This window comes from Asterias rubens, chromosome 13, assembly GCF_902459465.1.
Source record: "Asterias rubens chromosome 13, eAstRub1.3, whole genome shotgun sequence".
NCBI lineage: Eukaryota > Metazoa > Echinodermata > Asteroidea > Forcipulatida > Asteriidae > Asterias > Asterias rubens.
In genome coordinates this window covers 2,750,478-2,771,166 of record NC_047074.1, presented here as the reverse complement: position 1 = coordinate 2,771,166, position 20,689 = coordinate 2,750,478, and the positions used below count along the sequence as shown (strand labels likewise).

Genomic DNA, 20,689 nt, shown 5'->3' with positions numbered 1-20,689 from the left:
CAACATCCAGGGTTTTATTTTTAGCAAAAGTGACTATAGTGCGGAGTGCAATTGAAATACACATGATATTGACTATAATTGAAATCAAACGAAGATAGAACAGAATGGAATGTGGTGAGAAAAAAAATAACAGTTCCTATATATTTTGCATTGCAAACCATTTAACAAATTTTGCTAAATGGTTACTTTCACAAATATTAAACATTTGTTTTCTAACATCCGAGTAATTACACATCTTGATTTTCAACTCTGGGAAAAGGGAAAAAGTCATCTACAGAGAAAATTAACTCGGCCTTCAGAAACGCTAAGGACTACCTCCCAAACAATGGCAATAGACCCTTCCTGAGAATTATGAAAAACTTGTGTGAAACGCTTTTGTATGAGCTTGGGGTGTACCATAAGTTAACCTGCTTCATAATTCTAGGGACTTTTTCCAAACCTCAACTAAGGCTCTGCCTCAAGCTCCCAGCTACAATTGATGCTCCGGATCAGGCTTGGGCTCCGGATCAGGCTTGGGCGCCGGATCCAGCTTGGGCGCCGGATCCAGCTTGGACACTGGATCCAGCTTGGGCTCCGGAGCCCAAGCTGGATCCAGAGCCCAAGCCTGATCCGGAGCCCAAGCCTGATCCGGAGTCCAAGCCTGATCCGGAGCCCAAACCTGATCCGGAGCCCCAACCTGATCCGGAGCCCAAGCCTGATCCGGAGCCCAAACCTGATCCGGAACCCAAGCCTGATCCGGAAACCCAAGCCTGATCTGGAGCCGGAGCCTGATCCGGAAACCCAAGCCTGATCCGGAGCCCAAGCCTGATCCGGAGCCCAAGCAAAGGTTTGAAAAAGACCAAAGGTTTTTTCTATATTTGGAGTGACCTTGAGATTAGTTGTTGAGAAACTAACAATCAATTGTTAGTGGCCTGAATAGAATCACCTCAACTAGATCAACTGCATTGTGAAATTTGTTGACGTGAGTTTATCATAATTGAGTTAATATTTACTTTACTGTCAGAAATCTTTGGGGTTTGCTGGTCTTAATTTTACTATTTACAATTACCGTCCCAACAATGGCCCGATTTCATAGAGCTGCTTCAAGCACACAAAGGAGCTAAGCACAAAACATTTTTGCTGACCAGAATAAGGTGGCAAACAAAATATAATGCCATCTGTTTCATCTATGACTGGTATCCTGCTTATTTATGCTTAGCAGGAACTTGGTAAGCAATAATGTCTGCTTTAGTAGCTCTGTGAAAATTGAGCCATGAGCTTAAATTCATGAAGCTGTGAAGCAGAAACACTCGCTTAGCATAAAATAATCTCCCTTACCAAAAACAGAGTACCAGCCATTAATGTAATGTATACTGTTCTTTGGCTGATTCCTGCTAACTTTTGCTTAGCATGAACAATTTGCTAAGCACCGTTTCTGCTTGCCAGCTTTATGAACTTTGGCCCTGCACATCGATGGGAATCATACTAATAGGGTTAGGAACCCAACTACACAATTGGTAAAATTTATTTAAGAGTTGAGAGACATTCTTTGATGCTCTGTGGCACGAGGTATGTCTGCTGCCACCTAGCAAACTTAAGTCTCCATTCTCCGTACTTGTACACCGACAAGCCAACATGTGATGCACACAAACAACCATCCAATATGGACCACCAATCATCCAATATTGATGCAGTGCCCGCTTAATCAGTTATCTTTACTAATATCACCATTCACCGGGTCAGGGGCCACTGGCAGAATCAGCCTCATGATACCGGTGTAAATTTTCAAATGTACGGGCAGTAATAAATGCTGATGAACGAGAGCGCACATACGATACCATGACCCGTGAAAAGGGTCGGTCAGCGCCGGACAAAGCATGTTGTTCAGGTTGACCTCAAGATACTGAAAAAAAGAACCACAAACATTACCAGTTATTAACATTTAAAAAAAAAAAATGGTATAAAGCCGGACATTTCGACACAGCAGTCTTTCTTAAAAAAAAAAAAGGCTTAAAAGCTAGAAGGCCTTTGAGAAAGACTCTGATTGGGTCGAGAAATCACCATAGGTCCTTCTCGTTGGTTAAAGCAGTTTGCGACAGCTAATTCTATTTTCTCAGTTAGCAAAGTCGATAAATGGGAGCATTTTTCTTAACCTGCTTACGAAATGGTCAAAAGCAAAGTTACTAATCATAACCAGTGGAAACAGCAAGCAAAGCAACTTTTAGTTATCCTCTAGCCAGAAGTTGTTAAAATCCAAAATTAAAAGTAATGCAGAAAATTGTGCATGGTTTTTCCACCATTTTCTCCGGCATCACACAACAGAGTAAAGGCCAAGTCACACGGGCCCCGATAACGAGAACAAAAAACTATAACGATAAAAATGCACGCCCTCGATTGGTCGAATTCTGCGTGGAGCATTTCAACCAATCGAGGGCGTACACTTTTATTGTTATCGTTTTCGTTCTCGTTATCGGGGCCTGTGTGACTCGGCCTTAAGCCCACATTTTCACAGTTTTGTTATTTCAGTATGGTTGATCAGGAAAATTGAAATCAAGATTGAAGAAAACATGAACACTGTCTGTGACTATTTTGTCAGCTCTACCAAAGAACTTAAGAACTGTCACTGTTTTTACGAGTTTAACCTCAAGGAAATACTCACCATGCCAACAAACTGCAGAGGAATAAAGTGATAGACAAACTGAGCTCCTGTGCTGAACATACACCAGGAGAAGTTAAGCAGCGGTTCACAGGTGTAGGCTCCTAATAAAAATTAAAACGATTGAGATTCCAATATAAACCTTGAAACCTTGACATAGAATGACATAAAAGTGATGAAAGAGGAGGTCCTTTCAGAGAGAGAAAAAAAACAGTCATGAAGTTTCGTCTTTGGAAGAAAGTTGCATTATGCGCCATAGCACCTTGTAAACCCTTATAAGGTGCTGCATAATTGGGTCTCAGAATCCATCTCTGCAATAACCTATCTTTCTGAAAGTTTGTATATACTCAGCGCCTTGAGTACCTTGTTTGGTAGATACGTGCGCTGTATAAGACTTTGATATTATTATTACTATTATTATTATGTTATCCAATAGACCTTTCATGGTGCAGCCATCTTGAATTTTTTCCATTGACATCAATGTAACCAAACCGAGGCTGGAAAAACAAAATAGTCTGGTTCTTAGTCGCAAAATGATTATTAGCATTCATTATTGTTATGCGATACAGGAACATGACCAAGATGGAGACAGCATGATAAAGGCCTATACAAGGGCTGACCTACGTGTGCTTAAATGGTGTATAGGCTTTCATAGACTTTTCAGACTATTCAATCATAAGTTTTCTGAGGTCAAAACAAATAATTGGAAATCAAACTAGAAAGAAAATCATGCCTGAAAAAAAGGCCTTGCAAGTATCGGGCCTGCAGTGGGCCGTTTTTACAAAGGTCTCCCTTATATTAGAATATTTCAAAGTCACACTTCCAGAAACCAATCAAAACGTATGGAAAGTTTACGTCAGTGCACGATTATCCAATGAAATCATTGTAGTATCCAATGAAAGCTTGGGCTTTGGATTCGGCATCAGGCTCCGTTCTCTCGCCTGAAGCCCTGAGCGCCTACGCAAAGCATGCACCGCAACTGTCTTTAACAACCGCGGGGCCAAGCTAGCCTGGGCAGAATCCCAAGCTGAAGCCATGGCTTCGAAAAGGGTCTATGAAACCAATACCTGTCTTTATCCTTGTGAATGAAGACAGGGGGCCAGTCTATAATGAAGACAGGGGACCAGTCTATAAACTCACCTCCTTGACTCATTAAGAATGGTGGGATAATAATGTAGATGAGGATATGCTGGACCCAGTACCACTCCACCTCACAGGACAACTACAGAATTAAAAAAAAACATGAAATTATTAGCGAGAAAGAAACTGTCACATTCAGCATTTTCATCTTGGTGGGTCAACTTTAGAGTGCTTCATTTCCTATTATATAACACCCAAGCAGATCCTTGCCATTTGATTGGAGGATTGTCCGTCACGTGATAGCAAATAAAAGTACCATTGCACGCTGAGTCACTCGCCGTGCTTTTTCGTTCCATCCGAAAAGTACCATTGCACGCTGGCACGCTGCCAGCGTGCAATGGTACTTTTCGGATGGAACGAAAAAGCTGAGTAAAAACATCACTGCGTGCGCGTGTCTTTGGTAACGCAGCAGGTGTTACTGCAAGAAGGCATAGTAAAATTACTAGCATTCGGCTTCTACAGTTGAAATTGTTTGTTTTGAAAGTTGTTTCTTTCAATCAAAATGACAAAGTTCTACTTGGATGTTATATCAAACAAATAATGAATGTTTTTCATTCGTGCAATGGTGCGAATATGTTCATTCGTTGAAAGCTGGAATGTTCCATTCAACTCGGCTCCGCCTCGTTGAATGGAACATTCCATCTTTCAACTCATGAACATATTCACACCATTGCACTCATAAACATTCATTATGTGTATACCATTCGATATTGTCTACTTACAAATCTAGTGTTGAGAACTGGAAAGATAATTGCTAAAAACGGACCACTCAGCATCGACATGAGAAATCGGAACACTATTAAAGTCATCTTGCTGGGAGGCATCGCTAACAGAAAGATCTGTGTAAAAAGTAGACAAAGGAGAAAACCAAATCATTATCTAATTGACCATGTTTAAATGCAGTGTGACTGATTAGCAACCTGTGAACCAATTAGGCTACCGGAGCTGCATATTCTTCAGGAATTGAGATTGTTTTGGGATGCTTAGGGCCCAAAGAACAGGGCCCAATTTCATAGAGCTGCTAAGCAAACAAATTTGCTTAGCATGAAATTTCTTCCTTGATAAAAACAGGATTACCAACCAAATTTCCATTTGTGGCATATTGCTTGTTACTGGTATTCAGGTGTTGTTTGCTTATATATAATCCTGAAAATCAAGTGGAAATTTGGTTGGTAATCCTGTTTTTATCAAGGAAGAAAATGTCATGCTAAGCAAATTTTTTAACAGCCTGTTGTGGTTGCACGGCGTCTCAATTAGGGAAGACACAGTGATACTTCATCAAAACCACAATTTGCAAAAAATCAAGACGATAAGGTAATCGTTTAAGAAATGGTATTGCGATATTCGATATCGAGATATCGGCCAAGCTTAAAAAATGGTCATCTCAAAAATCAAGTGCAATTTTTAGCCTAGGGTTTTTTTTAGATGCAAGGATGTTGAATACTATGGAACGCCAAAGAGGCATTTAATCATCGGTGATGGTCTTTTGCAACCGGTGATCAAATTTGTCATCGGTGGTGGTCCTAAGCGATCGGTGATCAACTTTAGCGAGCGGTGATAAAACACGATCGGTGGTCCATTTTAGCGATCGGTCATGCATATTCATGATCGGTGATGGTATATATCGATCGGTCATGCATATTCACGACTGTTGATGGCTTTTTGCAATCGGTGGTCAACTTTAGTGATCGATGGTGGCTTTTTGCAATCGGTCAACGTTAGGGGTCGGTGGTGGCTTTTTGCAGTTGGTCAACTTAAGGGATCGGAGGTGGCTTTTTGCAATCAGTCAACTTTAGGGATCGGTGGTGGCTTTTTGCAATCGGTCAACTTTTGCAACCGGTGATGGGATTTTGGGATATCCGAATTTTGCGTCTGGTCGGTGCAGGCCTACTTCAAAACCTATGATTGTGTAGATTGTGGATATTAGTTGTTGTTATTTCCTAGTTCACACCACCATGGAGGAATAAATTACACTCACCAGCGGGTTGACTGACTTGCCAAACATTTTTAGAAGAGTACCATTTTATAACTATGTAAGGGGGAACGCAACAAACATCAAATTAATCAGCTCTTTCTAAAAAGATAATAATAAGAATAATAATAATAACAAATGGGTAGGAGAGGGTGTGGAAGGGTTATCTATGTCTCACAATTGGTTGTCGTCTTCCGGAAATGGTGTATGCCGGGGAAATACAAATATTTATATTTAGTGGAGGGAAATGTTTTTGAACAAGAGTCTCTACCGATAGTTTTGTGTGTTAGGGGAAATCTGAAATCATACAAGTAGCCCCGTGTAAACAGACCCGGAGGTGAGAACATTATGACCACACAAAAACCGTTTTGATGGAAAACACATATTATGTGCATCATGAATGTGATGGACAAACACAGACCGGGACGCACTCAACACGTTTTATAAAAGGCTAGGTAAAGTATTATACAAATAGTTCCTTGTAATAAACGGAGAGGCACGTATTAATTGAATCCAAAGCGAAAAACGTACTATATAAAGTTCTTAATTTAGGGGGGGGGGGGTGTATAAAGTCTAAAGATAAAAGAGTTAAATCTTATATAAAATTGAAGCTTGAAAATAAGCTTTACTCTAAACGTAACTTTGTTTTAAATTATTAATTAATTAATCTTGTGATCTTCATTTGCATATTTAATTAGTAAATCTTAGTAGAGCGCCATATCTCAAGAAGTATACTTCCGGGTCAACCGGAAGTTGGCCCATTTTTTGTTTCAGTTATACTACACAATCAATCTTCATTTTTTGTTTCAGTTATAGACTCCTTTTAAATTTTTACTTTGGAAAACCGTGACCCATGTTGACCTCTCTTTTCGGGTCAACCTGAATTGGGACCAGATCTCAAGACCTATACAACCTATTTCAAACTTGTTCCAGTTTCCGCGACCCCATGTTGACCTCTACTTCCGGGTCAACCGGAAGTGGGACCATATCTCAAGAACTATACAACCGATTTTCAAACTTTTTTTTTAGTTGCACACTCCTTTGTGTTAAATATTAACTTTGAAAAATGTGTCCCCTTGTTGACCTCTACTTCAGGGTCAACCGGAAGTGGGACCATACCTCAAGAACTACACGACTAATTTTTAAACCCTTTTTTACTTAGAGACTCTTTGAGCATTAAGGATTAACCTTAACAAAATTTGGCCCCCATATTGACCTAGCTCTACTTCCAGGTCAACCGGAAGTGGGACAATTTCCCAAGAACGTCACAACCTATGTTCAAACCTTTTTTCAGTTATAGCCTAACAAACAATACAGTATCGGGCCAATGGTGGCATGTACCGGCGTCGAGTTTCGATACGGTGCCGTTAATTATGATGATGATATTGAGCCAGAATTGGGTCAGTGCTGGCTCTTCCGGTCAAGCGTCATGTCCTTGCTAGTAAAGTGCCCACACTGGGCCAATGTCGGTTTTATAGAGGCAAACTATTTTAGTTAGGACGGAGGTTTGCCTGTCTTGGCCAATATTGGTTTTGTGCGGCACACCGTTTCGGCAAAATGATGAACCTTTAATGGGCCAATGCTGGTTTTGTAGCGGTGCACCATTTTGGGAAAGTGGTAGAAAACCTGCAGTGGTCCAATACTGGTTTTGTGGCACACCATTTGGGAAAACAGGCAGAAAACCTCTCATTGAGCCAATACTGGTTTTGTAGCTGCACACCATTTTTGTCAAAGTAGTGTCATATAGAAAACCTTTTCGGGGCCAATCATGCCAATACTGGCTTTGGCAAAACGGTAAAGAAATATGTTCCAATTACTAACCGACTTGATATTTAAAAAGGAATTAGCCCATGCAAGTTATTGAAGCTGGGGTAGATTTCACAAAGATCTTATCTCGAGTTAGGAAGAGTTAATCGTCCTAACTTAGGACTAGCCATACGTTTCTTATATCTCCAAGGACTATGTCCTAAGTTAGGACTAGGCCTAACTCTCTGTGAAATCGACCCCTGATGGTACCGGCATTTTGAGAAACCGAATACTATTAATAAAACAAAATTCTAAAATGTATACCTCCTTTATTATTTTATTGGTTTTTACATTGCATTTTTAATTTGATTTATTCATTGCTGCTGTTTTTTAATTTTTTATGTTTTGTGTTTATCATGGACAACTACACTTTATTGTAATGAATTTTTTTATTGCAAAGTAATTTCATTTAAATTTAATATATTTGATATACTTTTTGCATTTTTATTTTATTAATAAAAACTTGCGAGTTAAAATGCTGGTTGAATTTTCGTCTGATAATGAAAGTTTTACTTTCTGTCATCTGTCTACTGGTTTGTTGGCGGCACACCATTTTGGCAAAATGGTAGAAAACCTCTATTGTGCCAACACTGGTTTTGTAGCTGCACCATAGACAATCTTTTCTGGGCCAATACTTTTTTTTTGCACCACGCCATTTTGACAAAATGGTATAGAAAACTTTTTCTGGGCCAATACTGGAAAAAGTTTTCTATACCATTTTGTCCAAATGGCGAGCCGCTAAAAAAAAATATTGGCCCAGAAAAGATTGTCTATGTTGGCACAATAGAGGTTTTCTACCAATTTGCCAAAATGGTGTGCCGCCAACAAACCAGTAGACAGATGACAGAAAGTAAAACTTTCATTATCAGACGAAAATTCAACCAGCATTTTAACTCGTAAAGTTTTATTAATAAAATAAAAATGCAAAAAGTATGTCAAATATATTAAATTTAAATGAAATTACTTTGCAATAAAAAAGTTCATTACAATAAAGTGTAGTTGTCCATGATAAACACAAAACATAAAACATGAAGTTCTTGGGATATTGTCCCACTTCCGGTTGACCTGGAAGTAGAGCTAGGTCAATATGGGGGCCAAATTTTGTTAAGGTTAATCCTTAATGCTAAAAGAGTCTCTAAGTAAAAAAGGGTTTGAAAACTAGTTGTGTAGTTCTTGAGGTATGGTCCCACTTCCGGTTGACCCTGAAGTAGAGGTTAACAAGGGGACACATTTTTCAAAGTTAATATTTAACACAAAGGAGTGTGCAACTGAAAAAAAGTTTGAAAATCGGTTGTATAGTTCTTGAGATATGGTCCCACTTCCGGATGACCCGGAAGTAGAGGTCAACATGGGGTCGCGGAAACTGGAACAAGTTTGAAATAGGTTGTATAGGTCTTGAGATCTGGTCCCAATTCAGGTTGACCCGAAAAGAGAGGTCAACATGGGGTCACGGTTTTCCAAAGTAAAAATTTAAAAGGAGTCTATAACTGAAACAAAAAATGAAGATTGATTGTGTAGTATAACTGAAACAAAAAATGGGCCAACTTCCGGTTGACCCGGAAGTATACTTCTTGAGATACGGCGCTCTACTAAGATTTACTAATTAAATATGCAAATGAAGATCACAAGGTTAATTAATTAATAATTTAAAACAAAATTACGTTTAGAGTAAAGCTTATTTTCAAGCTTCAATTTTATATAAGATTTAACTCTTTTATCTTTATACTTTATACACCCCCCCTAAATTAAGAACTTTATATAGTACGTTTTTCGCTTTGGATTCAATTAATACGTGCCTCTCCGTTTATTACAAGGAACTATTTGTATAATACTTTACCTAGCCTTTTATAAAACGTGTTGAGTGCGTCCCGGTCTGTGTTTGTCCATCACATTCATGATGCACATAATATGTGTTTTCCATCAAAACGGTTTTTGTGTGGTCATAATGTTCTCACCTCCGGGTCTGTTTACACGGGGCTACTTGTATGATTTCAGATTTCCCCTTACACACAAAACTATCGGTAGAGACTCTTGTTCAAAAACATTTCCCTTCACTGAATATAAATATTTGTTTTTCCCCGGCATACACCATTTCCGGAAGACGACAGCCAATTGTGGGACATAGATAACCCTTCCACACCCTCTCCTACCCATTTGTTATTATTATTATCTTTTTAGAAAGAGCTGATTAATTTGATGTTTGTTGCGTTCCCCCTTACATAGCTATAAAATGGTACTCTTCTAAAAATGTTTGGCAAGTCAGTCAACCCACTGGTGAGTGTAATTTATTCTTCCTTGTCGGTGTGAACTAGGAAATAACAACAACTAATATCCACAATCTACACAATCATAGGTTTTGAAGTAGGCCTGCACCGACCGGACGCAAAATTCGGATATCCCAAAATCCCATCACCGGTTGCAAAAGTTGACCGATTGCAAAAAGCCACCACCGATCCCTAAAGTTGACTGATTGCAAAAAGCCACCTCCGATCCCTTAAGTTGACCGATTGCAAAAAGCCATCACCGATCCCTAAAGTTGACCGATTGCAAAAAGCCACCACCGATCACTAAAGTTGACCGATTGCAAAAAGCTACCACCGATCACTAAAGTTGACCGCATGCAAAAAGCCATCACCGATCCCGGAAGTTGACCGATTGCAAAAAGCCATCACCGATCCCTAAAGTTGACCAACTGCAAAAAGCCACCACCGATCCCTATAGTTGACCGATAGCAAAAAGCCACCACCGATCACTAAAGTTGACCGATTGCAAAAAGCCACAACCGATCACTAAAGTTGACCACCGATTGCAAAAAGCCAACAACGGTCGTGAATATGCATGACCGATCGCTATATACCATCACCGATCATGAATATGCATGACCGATCGCTAAAATGGACCACCGATCGTGTTTTATCACCGCTCGCTAAAGTTGATCACCGATCGCTTAGGACCACCACCGATGACAAATTTGATCACCGGTTGCAAAAGACCATCACCGATGATTAAATGCCTCTTTGGCGTTCCATAGAATACAACCTCATTTCAGAAGAAAATGTCTCGCAAAAAAATCATCAAACAATGTGCAATATTTCTCAAAAAAGCTTTATATTATCTAAAGCTGCTGTAGGCTTCTATCCAAAGGTTTTTCCGGTCATTAATTTCAAGAGTGATTACCAAACATATTAACCTTCCCTTTAATTACTTTTCTCAACGTTCCCAATCCAATTACATCCTTCCATCCTCTCTGAGCCTTTTGTTCACAGTCAAGGTCACTTTATGTCGATTAATAATTAGTGGCAAAGAAATGTTGATGATCTACACGGGGTTGAAACACAAAAGCCATTGAAATTACAAACACTGTACAAAGGCACATCAAATGCATCCCAACGTTACAAAGGTAACATTAATATTGTAAACTGCAATGGTTTTGGAAAACAAAAAAAAACATGTTTAGCGTCCACCTTTTTAAACAAAAGGAAGGAGGGCCCTTTTTTTTTTAGCAAAATGACCGCCCGACACATTTTTGAAGAGATTGTTACAATGTATCCTTTCTTCATGAAAAAGAAAGAAAAAAAGGAGGTTCAGCCTCTCAAAAGAAAGCGGGGGCGGAGACACTAAACATGTTTTAATTTTTATTTGGCCTCATGACAGTGGGTTTGCACAGCCAGTTGCCTACATTCGGTTCGAACACACATACCCATACACCCATTCCCCCAGCCTAACAGCCTGTTTTTATTTATAAATGCAAGACGTGAATTTTGAGAACTTCTTGAAATTTGAACCAGGCGTGGTTTGTTAAAACCCTGCTTTTAATAAATTTGTCTGTGTTCAACCCAAGATTAATACAGTTTTACCCACTCAGTCTCCCTTGTGGCTTATTACTTGATATTTGAGCCCTGTACAAACGCACAATGGTTCTGAAATTTTGTAGCTCAATTTAAATAAGAGTTCATTGTTTGACAGTATTGGTTTATTATTAGATACCATTCTTTGCACAATCAGATGGCCCTATTTGATAACACTATCATCAGATTGGTACTGAACTAGAGTCACACCATACATTAGAGGATTTGAGTACTTTTTCTCAAAAACTACAGCTCACCTTAGCAAGTAAAATTTTAAGGGAATCTTTCTACTATCATTATCTTCAAACTGTGTGAGTTTAATGTCAATCTGTGGACATTGTATTTTGTGTTCTACAAAAAGTACACAGACCCTTTAAAGAGCCAATAAAGGATGATCTCAATATGTCAACTATTACCTTTTTATGGCCAAATAGACATCGCAGATACAAGTTAATAACCATTTTACTCTAAAAATTTGCATTTAGTAATAAATATCTCAAGACAAAAATGCACCCAGCCGGGCGGCTTTTTCAGCCAAGAGTAAAAAACGGTTTATCTATTACAATGACCCTGGATGCCAGTGACAAATTTCCCCTATTGGTTTTGAACACAGTTCTCCAGCTTTGGCATTTCCACACCAAATAGCCACCACTGACATCACGATTCCTTTGTCGCGTGGGTTTGTTTGACCCCACGTTTTTCAAAAATTGGGCTTGGAGCGCTCTGGAGACAACCCATTTTAACCAAGTTTTAACGTGAGGTAAGAGACTCGTTATACTTTTTATGTTTCCTGGATGGACTGCAGCTGTTAGAAAACTGTTTATATATTTGAGATCATCCTTTATTGGCTGTTTAATGCAATTTGTTTTGGCTCAAGTTTGCAAATTCATACTCTAGGCCACTGGGGCCAGCTCTGTGGCCTAGTGGCTCGTTATTATTATGATTATTTATTCGGCCATTTCACAAAGTACAATAACAGTACACTGTACACTGTGTATTGCAAATAACATTTTAGATAGTTAATGGCCTGATATTTCAACCCTAGCAGGGTCTTCCTCAAAAGCTAAATGCCAACACAACACACAAATCCAAGCCCGAGTCCATCAATTTGATGCAGAGTGACAAAGGAGAACAGGAACTTGGCTGATTAAGGCGACACATAAGCCAAAGTGCCCAGTTGGCATTTTTTCTTTCCTTTTTTAAACCACATCCTTCCATAAGAGTTGGGCTGATGTACAACTCTAGAACCCCGGTTCAAATCATGACGGGGACACTATATGGATTGGGTTTTTATCCCTACTTCGTGATACTTGATTGCGTTGGCTTTATCTGTCAAAATAAATCTCCCACATAACTGAAACCTCGTGAAAGCACTGAGTATACACACATCGGTGTATGGGTAAAAACCGAATTATTATTCTTTATCCCCGATGCAAACTTAACATTGCTGGCAAAACATAGGATTCCAACTGCCTCTAACTACCACGCAACCTCGGAAGTCTAGTTGGTAAGACACTGCTCTAGACTTTCAAGGGTCGTGCACCTGGGTTCAAATCCCACCTGAGTATTAACATGCCTGTGACATTTTTTCACAGGACTCCATGTATGGGTAAAAAAAAAACTTCCTTCCTTAATATATTCTCTCCATGGTGTCCTTGGCTAGTATCCTGAATAAATTTGCTTTTCTGAGAATCCTCAGTGGCTTCAAAACCGAATAACAAATAACTAAACCACGACTTACAATGACTTACAAACAAGGCCCAATTTCACAGAGCTGCTAAGCACAAAAGTTTCCTTAGCATAAGCATGAAATTTCTTCCTTGATTAAAACAGGTTTTCCAACCAAATTTCCATTTGTTGCATATTGCTTGTTACTGGCATTCAGCTGTTGTTTGCTTAAATCCAGAAAATCACGTGGAAATTTGGTTGGTAACCAAGGGAAAAATTTCATGCTAAGCAAGTTTTTGTGCTTAGCAGCTCTGGGCCCAGGACATCCATTTAACTTACATACCTCCACAATGGTTATTACATGGCAAGGGTTCATCATATAGATGACTGTCTTTGTGGCAAACTTCAGTCCGAGTTCCACACCTAACACTATACATAGCGCGATCAGCAGCACACGCTTTCCCGTTTCTCCCCGTCCCGATTGTCTGTGGCGTTCCACCGCCTGTAGCGTACTCGTTGGGATCTTAAGGTAGGGCCACGTTATCCACATTTCAAACGCGCAAACGGACAGCACGAGTATTGTCTCTAGGATGCGTTGCGTGAAACCCAAGTAGCTGGCGCATTCCGGACCTCCGTTACCAGGGAATTGAGGGTTTACTCCTTTGCAGAGCCACTGCATCTCCCAAGCGGCGGGGTGGAGGTAGCTGGCAATCGTCTCCATGGCTGTAATCTGAAGAAAACAAATGAAAGAGCAGGTTATTCACTCTACTTCAAATGACGTACTATTTTATTTTCATGATTTTGACATTCTAGTGCCTGTTCCTCTCTGTATAATTTTTAATTCCGATTAACTCATTCTGTCTTGGACAAGTAAGGGAAAAGCTTCCGTATGGCGCAACCACCTTTTCATTCAATATGAAATAATATATATAAGATATCCCTTTTTGTAAAAATAAGTGAAAAAGTGGTGGCGCCATACGAAAAGTTATCCCAAGTGGGCCTAAGGATAACTTGACGTAAATTTATTTATGGGAAATAAAGGATGACTGGATGCAAACAACTTTTGGATAACTTTCCGCCATACGGAAACTTTTCCCAACTTTTGTTTTTATTATATATTAGGCCTACTGATCAGTGAATATTTTGTATATTTTACTATTTTATGCCCCACCACAAGAAAGAGGCCACATCCATGATCCATCAATCATACTCATACTCCCACCCATGTCCATAATATAATATAATATTTAATAATATTTCAATACATCATCACATGGCAGGTGCACATAGTAATATAACCAGAATACATCATGATCTTTACTTCACGGACACTGGCATGGAATCGATAGCATTGGGACTGTTATTATCCCACACTCCACAGGCTATTATAAAACACAAAACGACAAAGCAAGCACCTCCCCCTTCCACTACGCGCACACCGCGGGCCGAGCATTCATTCATGATGCCGCGGCCGATCCATCCTTCGACCCCAACCAACAAAACCAAAAACCATCAACGTCAAATTTTTAAGCAAATAAATACAGAGAGATCACAGTGTAATCATGGCTATGAGAGAAACCATGGCGGTCTATTCCAACCTCAGATTATAATTACAATATTCTCAGTTATTTTTCACTTACCGGTAAAATTATCTATCCAGAAAATGATGTGTACGCTGACGACATGATGATAACAAAATAATTTTTTTCCCGTGTGTACGCGCACGGCGGACGTACGACGTATCCAGTGTACGTACGTGTGTGTCTGTCCGCCGATAGAGGGCGCTATTTATAAAAAATAACGAATGAAGTTTCAAGCGTCCGACGACTGTTTTCTGTTCATGCAATGCACGTGTGAAGTAAAGTCAAGCCGTTTAAACACTTGCAGATTAACATATAACGGAAAATGGGGCTTCTTTCTGCCATAAATATACCTGTTGATGGACTCAGGCAGCAGCAGGGCAGCGTTGCAGCTCACGTGGAGAGAGAAAACTTCGGAAATGGAACTCTTTACATCGCTGAAAGGTCCGAAAGTTAATGAAATTCATGTTTGTGTCAGTTGTTGTGTGTGGCAGACTAAATCAAATCGTCGTTCGTTTTGTATACGTTTCGTCTGGGTGTCAGTGCAAATTAGTTCAATAACAAAATCGAGCAATTTTTTTTATTTCATTCAATTCAGTCAGTGACAGTGTTAAAATGAAAATGTGGGATTAATATTATCAATTTACAATATTAATTTGAAGCTCTTGACATACTTTGAAATGGGATGGAAATGAGTTCCACATTCTGATTCACACTTTGTTTTTAATAATAAAATAACACTAACTAACAGGTATTAATCATAAAAAAATGATATTAGGCCCTATTGAGTATTGTAAATGTAATCGTAAAAAAAAAAATGAATTTTTGAAAGACTAAAAAAGACATGGAAAACTAGTATTTATTGAAGATCCAGTGTTACTTACTCACTGGGGCTGGGGCGCTGTTCTCTTGGTTGACACTGAAAAATTTCGAAAAAAAGGAGCCTGGTCGGCGCTCCAGTAACTGGGTCTATATTTATTAGATATTCTCTCATATCATATACAACAGTTGGTTCAATGTCTACATGATATGAATAGCACACATCAAGTTGTGATTCAGTACTAGACTAAAATACAATAATTGTAACACTCCGGTGAGGGTCGAGACCCTCGACTCGAGAGCCTTGCCAGAGCGTTATAATTATTGTAACTACAACTAGACGACAATACTTATTCTAGTCATTGTGAAATCAATGGTTAGCTTTGAAAGATTCAAACCCACAACCTTGTAATTGCAAGTCCTGCAGTCTAACCACTGTACTTTGTTTTCATTTACAGCCAAGTGTCATGGGTGAACAGTGGGGGTCAAGGGTTCACCATTCCCTACCCAGCGATATCCCTGCATGCTGTTTCAAAAGATTTAACAGCGTATCCGCATGAGTGTCTATACTTAATGATTGACGCGGCCATCATGCCCGAAGTACTAGAGGTAAGGCCATAAAAAAAGTGGAGAATGTTGAGCGCAATCTTCATCTGTTTCTGCTACAATGTCAGCTGTGGAGTCGAGAGTATACCATGTGGCTTGCCTGTAAGGCAAAATAAGGCTGATGTCATAGATCGAATGACCTTTAACATTCAAGGGTATTTTCTGACAGGCAAGAAAAGTTGTTAGTCATTGCTGTGTCTTAACCCTTGAGAGACCATATCGACCACCAACGCCTTGTACCTAAATGGCGAGAGCGGCCGCAAGGTTTGATCTATGTCCATTCACATGCAGAGGTCAAAGAAAAAGGTTGTGTCCGGATACCACATTTTCCAAGTAGTGTGTTTAAAACATAGTAGGGCCACTGATTTTCCGCGATCGCGGAAAACGGACGGAATTCGCGGAATCCGCCCTTTGAAACGGAAAACGGGATTTCAGAAAATTTGATTTTTTTTTTTTTTTTTTTTCTCTTGACGCCAAAACTATTGAAATTGCATTCTTTATTAAGATTCATTTTGTTAAACTAAAAAGGCATCAGAAATCAGACCATTAAAAAGTACGAGATCGTAACCGTGGATCATTCTGTTCTACTTCACACCATCCTCAATGTTTACACACATGATGTACACACGTTGTTAACATGGTTAAGCGAAGGGCATTATTCGCGGCACGTTTTAAACATTTTTTGTTCACCCAAATTGCATTTTCTCCCTCTCTTTTACCAACAATAATACACAAACTAGCTTACCTATGATCTATAAGAACACATACAATGTTTTTTCATCTCGTAAAGGTCTAAAATAAAACCGTAAACTGTCAACATTCTGTCGCCAAAGCGAAAACAAAATGGCTGACATTTTGTTTGTGGATGGAGAATGGTCACGTCCATAGACTTGTTCCCAAGTCTTTGATCATGCTGAAACAGCGCCCTCTTGTGGATACACTCCTGTCATTAGCCTACAATGTGGCTGATGCAGAGAATCAACTGCAGTTTTAGACTTGGAATCAAGTCTATCACATCATGTGCATTGATACTCAGTGCAACCTTTTTAGAACAGCAGTATACAAAATAATCCACAATTATAAAAAAAAGTATTTTTTTGAAATTTGTCAGTTCAAATGAACATTTTACGAAGTCAACAGTGCAACTTATCTCAAATTGATTTTTAAAAGTGTGTCCCTGGGTATTAAACAACCTTTTATCTAATTAAAAAAACATGAAACGGAATTTTTTGTGCCTGAAACGGAATTCATGTTTTTGCCAAACGGAATTTGCACTTTTCTGAAACGGAAAATCAGTGGCCCTAACATAGTATCCTAAATTCTAAACACAAAACTAAATTTTCCCTGTTTATGTTACTTTAGTTGATATTTTTTACTGATAAATTTGATTCGTGAAATGAACAATCTTAGTCTATGTTTGGGCGTTTTCTGATGATAACAGAAATGAATGGTCTCTAAAACTCATTGCATCATTTCTATTTGGTCGAAGGTTCCAAGATGTCAAGATACTGGAGGATCTGGAGATAACAACGAAGAAGAAGAAACGGAAGAAGAAGACGACACAATCAGAGAGATTAGATTCATACCAGAGGATAAACAAACATGTAAGAGACATCTCACATAGACTCGATTAAATCAAATATAATGTGTGTAGAACAAGCTTCTTCGACACATACACCTAGGGCTTGAAAATCCATGTTGTGTGTGAAACAGTAACATATGTGGGTACACATGTAGCTGTTTTCCCCGCTTTATTCACTTGTTTTTGGTCTTAAATTTTGTTAAGGGTTGCAGTACAAGAGTCTTTTTTAAAAGTCTTTTTAAAGTGTGCATATACCCTGTTTATAAGAACTGCCTATGATTATCCATAAGAGTCGCTTTTGGCCTTGTTTGGGGAAAAAATTAGTGTACAAAATACTAATATGAGGATGGATAGGTTATAGTCAAAGTGGAGTCAATTTGTTGCCTGTAAGGCTGCTGTGCATTTTCTCCAGATTCTCCTGTCTCTTATTTGTTGTTGTTGTTTATTTCAGTGGAGCAGTTGTTTACAGTGATGTCCGATTGTCAGATTCTTCATCCTGACCCGGATGACTCAGAACCTTCAGATGGGGACTATGGTGACGAATTTGGTACGTAATTGTATATTATTACATATCTAACAGCACAATTAGCGTCAATAACATCATGAATATGAAACAAGAAGAAGTGCTCAGTTTTAGATGTGGTAAGAAAGCTCCAATGGGGAAACTCCATACAGTCAGGTAGGGACTGAAAACCCAATCCACATACGTAAAGCAAGTTTTTGGGCAGGGTATAATAAAATGGTGTCCGAATTTGCTGGATATTGAAAAACTGGGTGCAGATGTAAATGGCAGATACAAAAGGGTATCAACATTTTTAACAGGGTGTCAAAAGTATCATCCAGGGGCCCCTCTGGCTAACACTATGCATGCAAGGCTCCGGGTCTGAGGTGGGATTCGAACCAGGGTCTGCAGAGTCGAAAGACAGAAAAAGAAACCACTGAGCCAACCCGATCCTCTCTGATTCTTATGGGACACACTGAAGTGTTATTTTTTTCCCAATATTCCACTTGCACTTTTTGGAATGTAAATGTTAAAATCCTCTTACTCTTGGTGAGTATTTTCCAGTGAGATGACCAACCATGTAAAACCGTACAACAAAATGGGTTGTGTAAGGAGGAGTGAGTGTGCAGACAACTGTACCGAGAAGATGCATTCACCACATGAAAAGTATCTTGCTCAAGGACACGAGCATCTTGATGAGCCAGGCCGGGATTCGAATCCACACTCTGTGAACGACAGCACTTGGAAATCATCCATAATTGTCTCCGACTTTCTGTATCCTTCATTCCAGATGATGCAGAAGATGACATGGGAGAAATTGCCGAGGTCGAGGAGGGGTCAGGGGTCAGCCAGGTCACAGATGGAAATGCCCAGGGGTCACAGGTCGTAGCTACACAGAATGGACACGCAGACAGCAGTAAAATCAGGACAGTAGGTAAAGAAGGAGTAGTGTAAAAGTCATTGTTATGTGACAATTATTTTTAGTAATTACCGATAGTGTCCAGTGCCTTTAAATGCCAGTGTTGGCTAAAATATTTGCAGGGTTTTCACTTCAAAGAACATCAGGGCAAGCTTTGAATTTGTTGAAGTTGAAAAAGTGTTGTATAGTGCCCACTCAAGTCATTGTGTTCCAGTCAATGAGATGAGTTATTTTTGAAATATTAAACCATATCCAAGAGATTATAGACTGTAAAACTTGGGTTTGTGATTTGTCAAGATTTTTTTTTCTGAATTTAGGGCTTGTGTGCACAGATCTTTGAAGTTTCTTCAAGATGTTTATTTGATATTTCGAAAAAATCTCTTTTGCAGTAGTAGGATAATAAAACAAGACAAGTTCTAAAAAGAACATCATCTACCCAACAAGTATACACATGGTATTACCGTATATACATTGATTATGTGTTTTTTACACATTGTAGGTGTATCAGGTCAAGACGAGCCTATGGATACCGGGCAGTTTGCAGACGCTGAAATGGAGCCAGACCACTAGCTACAGCTGGGATCAAAGCCTCAGCTATTGCCAAACGTCAGTCCTTTAAATAACCCTCCTACTATTGGTCCCATAATTCCAGTGAGATGACCAGCCATTTTTAACCATTCAACTGCATGGTCTCACAGAACTTGTGTTGGGATGCTATCACCACATGATATCATATTGCAGACTGGCATTGTAGTCTTTCATTCAAAACCATAGTGGATGATATTTAATGTAAGACGACAGGAGTTATGACTGCACTGTGTAGAATACATTCAACATGATATTGCAGGCTGGCCTAATTTATCTATCATTTAAAATCACAATGGATGATGCTGAATGGACAGACAGTAGGAGGGTTGACTGTGTGGATGTATTCATGTATGATATCATATTGATTGCAGGCATTGCCAATCATTCAAAACCACAGTGGTTGATATTGAATGGTCAGACAGTAGGAGAGTTGACTGTGTAGATACATTCACTGCATGATATCAGTGGTTGCTGGCATTGTGTCGATCATTTAAAACCACAGTGAATGATATTAAAGGCAGTGGACACTACTGGTAATTGTCGAAGACTAGCCTTCACAGTTGGTGTATCTCAACATATGCATAAAATAACAAACCTGTGAAAATTTGAGCTCAATTGGTCATCAAACTTGCGAGATAATAATGAAAGAAAAAAACACCCTTGTTTCACGAAGTTGTATGCATTTAGATGGTTGATTTCGAGACCTCAAGTTCTAAATCTGAGGTCTCGAAATCAAATTCGTGGAAAATTACTTCTTTCTCGAAAACTATGGCACTTCAGAGGGAGCCGTTTCTCACAATGTTTTATACCATCAACCTCTCCTCATTACTCGTCACCAAGGAAGGTTTTATGCTAATAATATTTTGAGTAATTACCAATAGTGTCCACTGCCTTTAAACAGTCAAACAGTAGGAGGGTTATATTGTACAGTTACTTGCACTAGATTTTGTAATAGATAGATTCATTTGTATTCACCCTGGCCCTTTCTTAGCAGTGATGCCCTTGTAGGTATTACATGCTGTTT

At 39.2% G+C, this 20,689-nt stretch overlaps 2 protein-coding genes across 3 annotated transcripts; one reads left to right on the top strand and one right to left on the bottom strand.

The window, feature by feature from the left end:
* Positions 1-1,669: 1,669 nt before the first annotated feature.
* On the bottom strand, positions 1,670-14,790 carry LOC117298954 (transmembrane protein 164-like). Of its 2 annotated transcripts, none has more exons than XM_033782340.1 (6): positions 14,710-14,790; positions 13,413-13,799; positions 4,498-4,614; positions 3,776-3,857; positions 2,639-2,739; positions 1,670-1,882 (listed from the first exon to the last, which is right to left on the bottom strand). In XM_033782340.1, exons 2-6 carry the CDS (start codon positions 13,788-13,790, stop codon positions 1,685-1,687), a joined length of 876 nt encoding a protein of 291 aa, XP_033638231.1. In that variant the 5' UTR covers positions 13,791-13,799; positions 14,710-14,790; the 3' UTR covers positions 1,670-1,684. The 2 variants fall into 2 exon arrangements, with proteins under 2 accessions (XP_033638231.1, XP_033638232.1); XM_033782341.1 differs by lacking the exon at positions 14,710-14,790 and adding an exon at positions 14,391-14,425.
* Positions 14,791-14,904: 114 nt separating this feature from the next.
* On the top strand, positions 14,905-20,225 carry LOC117298585 (methylosome subunit pICln-like). Its single transcript, XM_033781903.1, has 6 exons — positions 14,905-15,093; positions 15,927-16,077; positions 17,564-17,678; positions 18,108-18,203; positions 18,949-19,092; positions 19,577-20,225. The coding sequence occupies exons 1-6, from the start codon at positions 14,975-14,977 to the stop codon at positions 19,645-19,647; spliced, it is 696 nt and encodes a 231-aa protein (XP_033637794.1). The 5' UTR covers positions 14,905-14,974; the 3' UTR covers positions 19,648-20,225.
* The last annotated feature ends 464 nt before the right edge of the window (positions 20,226-20,689 follow it).